Here is a 12,059-nt window from a genome sequence, read left to right as displayed (position 1 = left end):
AGGAACCGGCCCTCGGCCGGGTTGGCAGCGCTTCGAGCCGACCGCTGAAGTGCGTGTGTTCCGTGTCGTAGCTGAAATCAAATGTTGTCTTCTTAGAGTCTTTTTAAAATGGACATAGGTAGGCAGGCAAGGAGGGACCTCCCTAGTGTGCTCAGAGAGGGAAACACCACAAGGTGAATGCAGCCGTCTTAAACAGTAGTCATGAAGACAAGTGTTGGAAACTAGGCTTCTTTAATTACAGTTTTTAAAAAGCTTTAAATTGAAATGGCAAAATTATATGAACAATGTTGCATACAGGGAATGGCTTTTGCTGTGTTGATTTAAGGACACGGGAAGGAAGGAAGACCTGAAGCTGGAAGAGAGATGTTTCATTAGACTGCCTGCTATGGTTTAGCCTAATCAAAAAGGCAAACTTTTAGAGTATGAGAGGTTTAGCTTAAATCTGAATTGCCTGAGAGTGTAAAGATATCATTTTAAAAGTAATGTCGTTGCTTTATATGGTATTTTAGTTCTAATGGTAAATATATTTAAAGCAGTTTTCATGGCAGTGGGATAAATACCTAACAAAACACTATGAAATGATGCTATTTCATATTGTTTATAGGTGAACCCTAGTTTTTGTGACTAATCATGGCTTATTTTTATTTTCAGAGACAGCAATTAAAACTAAAATGAAACTGGAGCTCTTTTGATCTTGTAAGCCTTATTACTATTTTTATATTACATTATTAGAAATTTATATAAAACCACCAAGGTAATATATGGCATGTTAAATCGTTCACAGAAAGATGATGCAAAACGTGCATCTGGCTCCTGAGGCTGATGAAGATGATCTTTATTCTGGCTACAATGATTATAATCCCACATTTGACACGGAGGTAAAAAATACTTGCTACTTCCCAGCTTTCTCATACTTCTATACTTCTTCTCATACTTCTCTAACTTCTGAGTACAAGATAACGTGGGTACAGTAATGCACAAGTGTACTGCTGCTTCAAATTAAATTTTCTTTAGTAAGAAATACCTGAAGTTGCACCAGGATCTTTTAGAATAGTTACTTTTTTGATAGATTTCTATTCTAGCAGAAGTCTTGTGTGCATCTCATAGTAGCTCTAATATGCTTTATTGGTTAGAATTTATAAAGTATAAGATTCTAGGTATCTGAAAGCCATATTCTCATATTCAGGCATATTCTTTGTGGTGTGTCACAGGCAGTGTGCAACACCAAGTTTTCGGACAAAAGAGGCTACGTATTGGTCAGCAGCTCATTAGTATCTTACTCTGCTGCAGCTGAAGGAGATGACAGTCGAGCGGAGTCCTCCCAGTCTCCGTACAACCAGTAGGGCATCTGGGATCACTTAGGTTAACGCTGCAGACTGTTTTCTAGGACCTGTTGGTGTAGTGGAATTGCAACATTTCGTCCAGACCCACTACCCTGCTCAAAGCAGGGCCAGCCTTGCAAGACTTGGCATCATGTGTGAAATCTCAGTGCCAGATTCATGGGATTTGCGGTTGAGACCTCAGAAATGCAAGATATCTTAATGTATTGGCATGACAGGCACTAATGTTGAAATTTAGAAGTAATGCTATTAGTAGGCTTTTGGACAGAAATAAAAATTCATGTTATATTTTATCACTAAAACTCTGCTTCTTCGGTGTGTTTGTATTTTTCAGCGAATAATGAGTTTTTGCATTTCCGAATCTGAAATACCAAAAGAAATAGACCAAATAATATAATCATTTTTAATTGTCAGTAAAGCCTATCATTCAGTTATCTTCAAGTCAAGTATTTCTGGAAGAAAAATCGTTTTTTTACACATCTGCTTTCAGTAGCCATAAAGTTCTAGAACTGGGGCTTTGGGTGTTGGGATTTTAAAAGGGTTGACGTTTTTATTTTCTATTTTCTAGGATCTGGAAAATGATGTAGCTTTTCAACAGGCAGCAAGAACAAGTTATGGTAGAAGACCTCCTGTAAGCACCTTTTAAAATACATTGTGATAATATAGATGTTCTTTATCTTTTTTCTTGCTTTAATTTAGCTGTGACTTGCTCAGTTTTTGAAACTAAAGTTGACACCTGCACTTTAGAAGTATATCTAAAGAAGAGATTAAACTGATTAATGTTACCTTTTTTTGCCAGAATAATCTGATTCTACAATGAAAATCCTTTCTATAAAATCATTTCTGTGAATTCGCTGTAGAAACTATATAGAAAGACTGATAATTATCATGTATGGTCATTGATTGGTGGTTTGTTGTTGTGTTTTTGCTTTTTTTTCCATCCAGGGGACAGCCAGAATACCCGGTACATCAGCTTCAAGACCTTTAGGTACTGGATTTGGGGTACGTTTTTGTTCTGTTGTATTCTTAATGAAAATATTTGACAAAAATAAATTTACCAGTTAATGCCTTGCACAAAGCGAGCTCTTTTTGTCTAAGTGTTTACTTACTGTGAACTACATGTATTCATTAATTTTAATTAACAACTCCACATTTGGTCAAGGCATGGCTACTGATGTCTTTTTTTTTTTTTATGCCTTTATTTTCTTGTTATCTCAAACCATACTGCAAATCAGCTTCCATACTGCATAAGGCAGTAGATTCCAAGGTATTAGGGGGCCGATTAGCTCAGTGGTTTGAGCGCGGTGCTGGCAACAAGGATCAACACCGAGGTCACGGGTTCGATTCCCGCTTGGTCCCCATGTGTTGCCTGGTCTAGTCGAGAGGTGGCGTCCCTGCCCATGACAGGGAGGTTGGACTAGGTGATCTCTAAGGTCCCTTCCAGCCTAGGCCATTCTACGATTCTATGATTATCCTTATTTTCTTGCAGGTGGAACTAGATGGGTTCTTATTTGAGCTTGGGAAATTTTTCTGAAGGTTAGGGTGAAATTAAAGTCATAAAAAATACGACCTTTCAGTTCACCTCTATTTTAATCAGAAAAAGTTGGTTATTCTTTTGTATACTTAATCTGTTGTAACTCTTAAGTAACTAACACTTCACCCTGGTTTTCTATGGAAACAGAAGTTAGGCATTAGTGATGTATCCACTGTCCCCTTATCCCAGTAATTTTTCAACTTGTTAGCCTGTCTCAATCAAATTTGAAAAGTCGATGCTCTTAGATACAAAGTTCCTGTAAGATTTATGACAAATAACGAAGGGAGATAGCATTCCTTTTCATCTCTTAAGTGAGTTAACTGGGTAACAATTTGAAGAAAACCTAAATTCTATTACAAGTCTTCAAAACACAGCTTTTACTCTGAACCTTCTGTTACCTGCTTTGGATACGCTTCTTTTGAGACTGCTTTTCCTTAGCAGTTGTGTTTGCGTGTGTTTAGTGCAGTACCATGCTGGAATGGGAAAAGCTGTCTTGTCAAAGGAGTGCACAAGAAGGCACTGTCTAAAGGTAGTAAAGACTGAAATGTTTATCTGCGTTCGTAGAGCTGGAAGCCTCCAAAGCATTGTCCAGTCCATAGCACTGCCTGCTTCACTCTGCAGATCTGCTGCTACCAGCAGATAGTGTAGGTTCAGCCTCAGCAGAAAAAACCACAAAACCAGGCTTAATGAGTGACGCGTAGTGAGTAAAATAATAAAACATAGGCCTCTGAGTGGGAATTAGGAGAATACATTTCTCATGGCCTGAAACCCTTTACTTTTGTCTGTAGTGTATATCTGTAACAACATTAAGCACTTGCTGCTGAATGCTTCACATTCATTTCTTTACATTTTTAACACTACTACAGGACAGTATGTGCGTGCCAGCTAATGGAAAACAAGTCCATTGGCAGTTTCAAAGTATATCTGTATTTGCTGGAAAAGAAATCATCATGAACACATGAGTTAAAATCTACTCCTGAATTAATCTCTTATCAGTAGTCGGAATTTTGCTGAAGTATTTTGCGTAAATTAGTTGTTCAATTTAAAGATAGCAAGTTCAGTAATTTAATAATGGAAAGTACTGCTGCCTGGTTAAGTTTCTTTGTAATTTTTTTTAAAGTCTGACAGAAATATCCAAATATGTAAAAACAATATTGTGAATTTGTATTATCAGAAGTGTTCAACATCATTAAGGCTCCCAGGCACTGGCAGTATATTGCATATGGATAACATAATTTGGGAATTTTGGGAAAAAATGGGAGTTTTGCTACGACCTTATGTAAGAGGTAGATCAACTCTTAGAACTTGGTGTGGAGAGGATTGCGTAGCCTCTACAGTTTCCTAATGCTTTGTGGCTGCTAATTTCAAACCATTTACTTATTTTCATAGTCAAAGGCAACTTTAACTTCATCTATGGGAAGACCAATGACAGGAGCTATGCAGGTAAAAGTTTCAATATTTACATTTTATATTGATTTGGAACAATGAAGTTTTCCGATATTCATGTTTGATAAAAGTATTTAAAAGTTAATTGAAATTATTCAAATTATTATACTGTTTTAATTTGTCCTTGTTTTGAAAACATTACTGTCAGAAAGCGTGAGGGTGGTGATGAGTATTTTATTTGAGCACAGGGTTGGAAGCAGTACCAATGTAGTGCTCTTTACTGACACATGGTGAATAATTTTTCCTTGAAATGGGAGAACAGTAATTTCTCGTTTTTTTGTTTTTCTTTTTACTTTAGTAAGAACCTGCTGCAGTTTGCCAATGACTTTCCCACTACCTCTCTTAATATATTGAGTTAATGATAAATATATTTATAGCCACTATATTCTTTTGTGTTAGCCCGGGTGGGGAACAGGAATTAGCAGGGAGCATCAAGAATGGGGCTACTTCCTAAAGGAAGGCTTGCCAGGAGGGGAAACTAGGAGGGAGCCTAGAGGGAAACCACTAGTTTTCCACAAAGGTCAGGCAGGGCCTGAGGGACCAGAGTTGAGCTCAAATAAAGCTCCTGGACCCGTGCACAAAGTGTGTGGCTGGAGACCCCAAGGGAGTCTCATCAGGGCTGTCGGGGTTTACTAGTGCACTTGGTGTCCTGACAGGAAAGTTTAATAAGCTGGCATCAGGTGGGGTCCGGCATTCTTGTGCTGGGAGGCATTATCTGGTAATATGTCACTGGACCATGGTGATAAAGTCTCTTCTAAGCCTTTTCCTCAAGGCTGAACAAACCGATTCGAGGTACAATATTTGAGAAATAAAAACATTTAAAAAATACTGAGTTTACTGAGGTGATAACAACTGATTTTTGTATTTAAAAGATTTATAATATGTAACTTATGTCCATAATGTCCACAATGTTTTTTTTAGGAAGGTTATTTTAATATATCTTCCTTTTTATTTGAGGATGGAGTTTCTCGACCAATGACAGCAGTGCATGCTGCAGGTTACACTAAGGCAGCTATGAGAGGTACGATTTGTAGAAATCACTGTCTGCCAGAGGGAGTTGTTGCTTTACAATTTTCAGTACTCTGATAATTTTGCAGGTTCTTCATTTGATCCTCTTGGCCAAGCAAGGGGTCCTGCGCCACCTCTGGAAATGAAAAATTCAGACAGGTTTGTTCAGTTTGGCGTTAAATTATTTCAAAGCATTTACAGCGGCAAAAAAACCAACCATGGGTGGAGTTTAAAAACATCCAGGCAGTTACAAAACCTTGAGTGGCCAAACTTTTCACTTTGTGGAGTAACGCCACTGACGTTTTTGCATGTCATTATAGCTGACTTGCCACAACAGTTGCACTGACTGTCAGGAATGTCTGGTTTCAGTGATTTCTGATTCTCACTCAGCAACGTGGATGTAGTTATTGCCGCATGAATTCTACTGGCATAGAATTGTGGCAAACTATGGAAGAGTGTGTGACAGGTAGGGAACAGCATGATTCACACAGCTCTCTAGGAAGATCTTGGGGGAATTTTGCCTGCTGTTTTTTCCTATTCAGTCTGACTGTAGTGCTTGAGGTAAAACTGAGGTGGTGAAAATTTTGCAGGCTGGTGTGAATGTTGGGGAGTTCACTGAGAACAAGTACTTCAGCTGCTCTGTACAGAAGTTGTAGACCTCAAATATAACTATATAGGAATAGGGCATCCTACTGAAATATTTGGTTATTTACCTGAGGAAAATATTTAGATTAGTAACTGCTTATTAAAATCCACATGTGTGAGCTATACTTGAAAATTATCTTTGCAAATAAAGGTTCAATTAACTTGCTTTTAATACAGTAGTTCATTTCACAATAGTTCACTTTAATTTGGAAGTTTCTCCAGCCCATCTGCTTCTCCTGAACAAATTTAGTCCATGAAATTTGTACATCTAGCTTGTTTTCATAAGAGGATTCAAGTTGTTTGTGATGTGATACATCATCATGTAGTTTTGTTTAGACTGTCCTGTGTCAAAGTTTAATGTTTGCAGCCATGTGTTACTAGTGTTAATCATTTAATTGTTACTTTTATTTTTAGTTCAGAAGAGAAGATTAGGCAGTTGGAAAAAAAGGTGAATGAGTTGGTTGAAGAAAGCTGCATTGCCAACAGCTGTGGAGACTTGAAATTGGTAATTTTTCTGGATTTCACTTGAGATTTGCTATTATTTGAAGAAAAAAATGCATAGATAGATGTTTTGGACTGACTTGGGTTGAAACATTTCAAATTATTAAAATCTAAACTCTAATTTTCCCATCACCCTTCTAGTCTAATGTTACTTTGTGTTGCCAAAAGAAAGGAAGGAGCTGTGTATATCTGTTAAGATTTCAGTGTTACAAAAGCTCCCTTCCCCGTCGGTCTCTTCGAATGGGTCTGATCGGTTAGTCTGGCACAGATTTGTGCAGTCTAACCTATGGACTCAGTGAGACTGGGTGACCCTTCTTCAGTATCAGGCTTGTAATGGGCACCTTTGCAACATTTGATCCTCAGATGTTTAAGGATCTGAGTGACATTCCATTTCCTTGATGTTGCTTGGGCTTTTTGGATAGTGTGATTTTTATCCAGGACTGGCGGTCAGCACTGGGGTCAGTCACACTTAAGCCCCCTCTAGTTGCCTTCTGTGTCAGGGCTGCTTGGTACTCCAGCATACAGTAGACACTGTGTTGCTTTTGTTGCACCACAAGTAGTCGGCGTTAAGATGAGCTAATTCATCATCTTTCAGTCTTTCAGACAAGGAGACCTTCCAAGCTAAGCAAGCCCTAAAATGCAAACACCAGTATCCTTCATAGGGCAGTGGTAATAAAGCACACTAGCCTTGAGGGCCAATGTGTCAAAATAGCCTTTAATTTTTCCTTCTTAGGACCTGGCTTGCGTTTTACTCCATGTGCTTTGAACTGGCCACCTCCAGCTTCTAAACTCCTGGAGGCAGAGCGGGCTCAGCTGTTAGAATTAATGAGATACATTGTGTTTTTAGGCATGTGGACTTCCTTTGTGATTGCCTGTTGTTCTCTCGAATTGATGGCATCTGTTTCGTAAGGGGAAAAAATTAGCTAAAGCTGCAGGAGATGATGTGTCTTGCTCCATTATCTGAGCTGCAAATTTTTTTTAGTCTAGGAGTGTATTTTCAGAAGGTATTTTAGAGTACAAGAATGGGTAAAGCATCTTTCATGATCTGCTTAATGCTGTCTGATACAAATCCTAAGCTAGACAGCCTTTGGTTTGATCAAGTTCCTCGTGTTTTGGAGACTTAAAAGCTCCAAAATTCATTACAGAAATTGCAAATAGTCTGTAAGGGCCTGAGCCGTGTAACAGGTTGGGAAAACAGCACTGTTTGTCCATTGTACGTAATGTCTGTATCTGTGAATCAGTCGGTAGGTTTGTAAATTGTTGGCATGGTTACCAGCACCATTTTGGTCCAGACTGATGGACGTTTTTTCTAAACAGTTCCTGGATGTGGTTGAAGGTTACTATGGATAAGGAACTATTTCCCGGAGGCAGTTTGAATGTATTTGGTCTGTTGTAGATGGTACTAGAGCAGTGTTCTGCCAGCTAGTAGTGATTAAATAACAGACTTTAGGCCGTTTCATTTATATCTAGTTTAGATGTAATTAGTGCGTTTAAGCTGCTAGAACTTTTAGTAAGTGTTGGCTTTTTGTCTGACACAAAGGATTATTTTTCGATCTGCACTCTGATTCAGACAATTTCAAGAGTATCTCTTTAGGTCTTGTGAAACATGATGAGTACGGAAGTGCTTAATCTTACCTCAGCTAGGGGTAATCTTTAGCTGCAGCTTGGATCTGTTAGGAAGCATGCAGTCCATCTTTTGATAGATCATCTTTATTTGGAAGCTGTTGTCTTTGCACTGAAATCTAGAGTTCTTCCAGCTCTCAGGAGGTGTGCTGGACCCAGTGACAAGGTCTTGTCTTGAACAGACTTTATATTGTCTGGTGCTCTCCAGGCCTAGTGAAGGCCTCTTTGGCCCTTTGATGCAAGGTGATACTGTGTGCCTGTGTGATGCCTCTTAGCAGGCTATGTATGTAATCCTTGTGATCTTCTCTCTATGTGGTGGATTTCTGAAGTAATCTTTCATTTGCATGTTTCAGGCCTCCCGTAGGTGAGATATTCCAGATTATAGGGGCAGGATGCCCTTTGTGGAGAAATACTCTGTGTTCCATTAAGAAGTGTACATGATTCAAGGTTTTCTTATCTCTTTAAGGTAGCAGTTTGCCTCTGGAACTTGTAGAGCAAGAGAGTACTTTTCATGTCAATGATTTTGTGTCGTGTGGTGTAAATATTTTTCAAATGCAGAATGGGACGTTTGCCCTATTAGACTATGACCAGAAGATTCCACTTGTCTTCAGGACTGTCTTTCAGGATGGGTAACATCCGATTCTTTTTGCTGACTATGAAGCATCATTGTACTGTTGCTTCATGGCCTTCTTGGCCACGAGGGCACATTGCTGGCTCATGCTCATCCTGCTGCCCACCAGAATCCCCAGGTCCCTTTCTCCTGCACTTCTCTCCAGCAGGTCAGTCCCCAACCTATACTGGCACATGGGGTTATTCTTTCCCAGGTGCAAAACTCTGCACTTGCCCTTGTTGAACTTCATAATTTTCCTCCTCCCCACCCCTTTAGCCTGTCTAGGGGTCACTGAATGGCAGCACAGCCTGCTGGTGTGTCAGCCACTCCTCCCAGTTTTGTGTCATCAACAAACTTGCTGACAGTGCTCTCTAATCCCTCGTCCAGGTCATTGATGAATATATTGAAAAGCACTGGCCCCAGCACTGACCCTTGAGGGACTCCACTAGGCACAGGCTGCCACCTGGACTCTGCCCCATTGACTACAACTCTCTGACTTCTTCCCTTCAACCAATTAGTGACCCACCTCACTAATACATTTTGTAATACATTTTGTATCACTTCATGGTTCAAGTTAGAAGCAGTGTTTTTGTACTCTTTTTCTGCTGCTGACAGGTTCTCATCAGAGAGTATAAAAGAAGTCTATCAGTTTATTATGTTCATTTAGGATAAGTATCGTTACAGACCTATCCTCACTTTTCTCATATAATGTCTGAATTTCACCTCCACCAGATGAGCCAGCCTGCTTTGTTAATTCTTTTGAGCCTCTTGCATGTATGACCAATAATGTTCTCTGTTTCATAATGACAAAAGGTTGTTTCTTGTGTAGATTATACCAGACCATTCTGAGGGTCCTCTAGGATGTTTTTATTAGTTTCTGGCAAGTCCAGCAGAATGTTTCTTTTCTGGCAGAAGTCAAAGCTGCCAACTTGTTACCTATAAAACAGCCAAGCTGGATTTACCTTCAGTCATAAGGACTAAAAATCAAGCTGTATCTTGAGAAGTACTTCCTTCATCACTAGCTGCCAGATAGCTACCTTGAAAAGTAGCCATTACTTTCTTAATCATTGTGCCCTTGCAGAGGCCTAGAGGACTGCTCATGGCACTTGTAGGCCCATATCATTATTCTACTTTGAGTCTTGACACCAGTCTGCAGAAGTTTATAATTGGATAAAATAGTTTTGGTGTAACTCAAAGGATACATTTGAACATACACGTGACATACCACTTATGGACAGATAAAAAAAGGGAAGGAACTTACTGGAATTCAGAATTATCAAGGTGTATGTACAGCATACATTTGCATAACGTGTTTACTTCCTGCCTTCACTTTCTTCCTTCCAACACCTTCCTGCACTGGGGTTCTGCAGCTAAGGAAAAATGCCAAGCCTAAGGCCTCTTTTTTTTTTTTTTTTTTAATTTATGTGCACTTTCTGTGATTAATACAAGTAGAATAATCTTCTAGGGCCACCATACTCTCATGACTGTGGTGTGTATATGTGTGTGACTATACTTCTCTAAAATTAGACAGCTCAGTAGACTTCAGTCAACTGTATATCTGCTTATTGCTAATTAACACCTCTGGGTTATGTTGTTGCTGCTTTTCAGGCATTGGGTACAGTCTCTGCATCCAAGAAAAATGAACATGAGTATATTCTTTTCAGACTTGTTTTGAATGTCTTTCTATCATCTTGAGTTAGTAAAATTCAAGGTGTTGCTAAACTGTAGTATTTTATTTAAGGCTCTGGAAAAAGCAAAAGAGGCTGGAAGAAAGGAAAGAGTATTGGTGAGACAACGTGAACAAACTGCCGCTCCAGAAAACATCAACTTAGACCTCACTTACTCAGTAAGCGTTTAGAATTGTTCAACAAGTGGAAAGTGTGCTAAAAAACATCCTAAAGAGACATTTCAGTGTGTGTGCATGTGTGCGGGCATGTTAGAAGATGAAGCGAATGACTTCTTCAAGTTAAAACTTAACATTTGATTGTAAAGGTGCTTTTGCATCATCAAGTCAATTCCTTGCAATCCCAAGTACTAGAGAAACTCCAAAGACAGCATTACATGAAGAGAGATGCCCATGAACATCTATCTACTCACACTCAAAACATGCATATAAAAATATAACAGATGTAAAATCTGTGCGGCAAAAATAAATAGTCTAGAAAATGTAACATGCCAAGAAGATGGGAGAGATCAGATGCTGGTTTTAGCTTGAACTGTCGAGTGACGGGGAAAACATTACATGAAATAGGATATATTAGTATTTCTAAATCCTGACTCTTAAACCAGGTATCTAGTTTTACATTTTGGCTTTAAATTAATAGTGTCCTTCTTTTACAAAAAGGATACAACATGCATAAAAATACTAAGACAGGAATTTAAAGTTGTAATCCAGGTAGTGCTGTGGAGGAACAATGAACACCTTGAATTAGACAGACCTAGTAATTTACTTTATGGTGAAGGTCAGAGTAAAGCTGAGGAAAAGATGTGGAGGTATTTTACCTGACACAAGCAGAACTTTGGTTTTGGAACAGCAGTTTGGAAAAATTATGTTTTAATAAACTGAGTGACCGTAGATAGTAGGACTATTTTCCACATGTTGGAAGTGATAAGTTGCACACAGTTTCTGAGAATTATCTTGTATGAATGTTTTTTAATAACCTTGCATTAAAACCTTGTGTTTACTTAGGTCTAAGGCCTGCTTAGCATGACTTTTAATGGTAGTTAAAATTTAATTACAAAAATAAAAGTGTTACCTAGAATAAGTAGATTTGAAACTTAGTTTGTCTATGTCAGTGTACAAGAACAGAGGAGCATGAAAAATGGGAAGCTTAAAACTGGTAAAAAGAATACTTCCAAGGTAAAATTCTTTTGAAATTATCTATTGTGAATTCAAGTTTACTTCTTTTGAGAGAACAATGTATTTTCTTGCACCTATAGTTCCATTTTTCTATAGGTTCTTTTCAATCTGGCCAGTCAGTATGCTGCTAATGAAATGTATGTGGAAGCACTGAATACTTACCAAGTTATAGTGAAGAATAAGATGTTCAGCAATGGAGGTAGGTTACATTCCAAAGTGGATTAAAATTGGTAGTTGGGCATTCACAATGAGGACTTCATCTGTGTGGTGTTGACTCACAATGATTTCGGCCCTCCTATCTGTCAGAAAGAGTGGTGTTCACCAGGACTCAGTACTGGGGCCAGTTCTGTTTAGTATCTTTATCAATGATCTGGATGAGGGAATCATAGAATCATAGAATGTTGAGGGTTGGAAGGGATCTCTAGAGATCATCTCGTCCAACCCCCTGCCAGAGCAGGATCCCCTAGGGCAGCCAAACCGGAACACCTCCAG

General features: G+C 38.8%; 1 protein-coding gene across 2 annotated transcripts in view; it reads left to right on the top strand.

The window, feature by feature from the left end:
- The first annotated feature begins 788 nt into the window (after nucleotides 1-788).
- Nucleotides 789-12,059, top strand: part of IFT88 (intraflagellar transport 88) — a 52,022-nt gene continuing 40,751 nt past the window's right edge. For both annotated transcript variants that reach the window (XM_009869969.1, XM_009869968.1), the window contains exons 1-9: nucleotides 789-878; nucleotides 1,909-1,971; nucleotides 2,286-2,342; nucleotides 4,264-4,317; nucleotides 5,278-5,341; nucleotides 5,418-5,487; nucleotides 6,388-6,478; nucleotides 10,449-10,553; nucleotides 11,664-11,766. In XM_009869969.1, coding sequence (XP_009868271.1) covers nucleotides 789-878; nucleotides 1,909-1,971; nucleotides 2,286-2,342; nucleotides 4,264-4,317; nucleotides 5,278-5,341; nucleotides 5,418-5,487; nucleotides 6,388-6,478; nucleotides 10,449-10,553; nucleotides 11,664-11,766 — 697 coding nt within the window. The remainder of the gene's footprint in view (nucleotides 879-1,908; nucleotides 1,972-2,285; nucleotides 2,343-4,263; nucleotides 4,318-5,277; nucleotides 5,342-5,417; nucleotides 5,488-6,387; nucleotides 6,479-10,448; nucleotides 10,554-11,663; nucleotides 11,767-12,059) is intronic.

This window comes from Apaloderma vittatum, unplaced genomic scaffold (genome assembly GCF_000703405.1).
Source record: "Apaloderma vittatum isolate BGI_N311 unplaced genomic scaffold, ASM70340v1 scaffold8405, whole genome shotgun sequence".
NCBI classification, from domain to species: Eukaryota; Metazoa; Chordata; class Aves; order Trogoniformes; family Trogonidae; genus Apaloderma; species Apaloderma vittatum.
The sequence above is the reverse complement of the archived record's forward strand: the minus strand, read 5'-3'. Positions and strand labels throughout refer to the sequence as shown.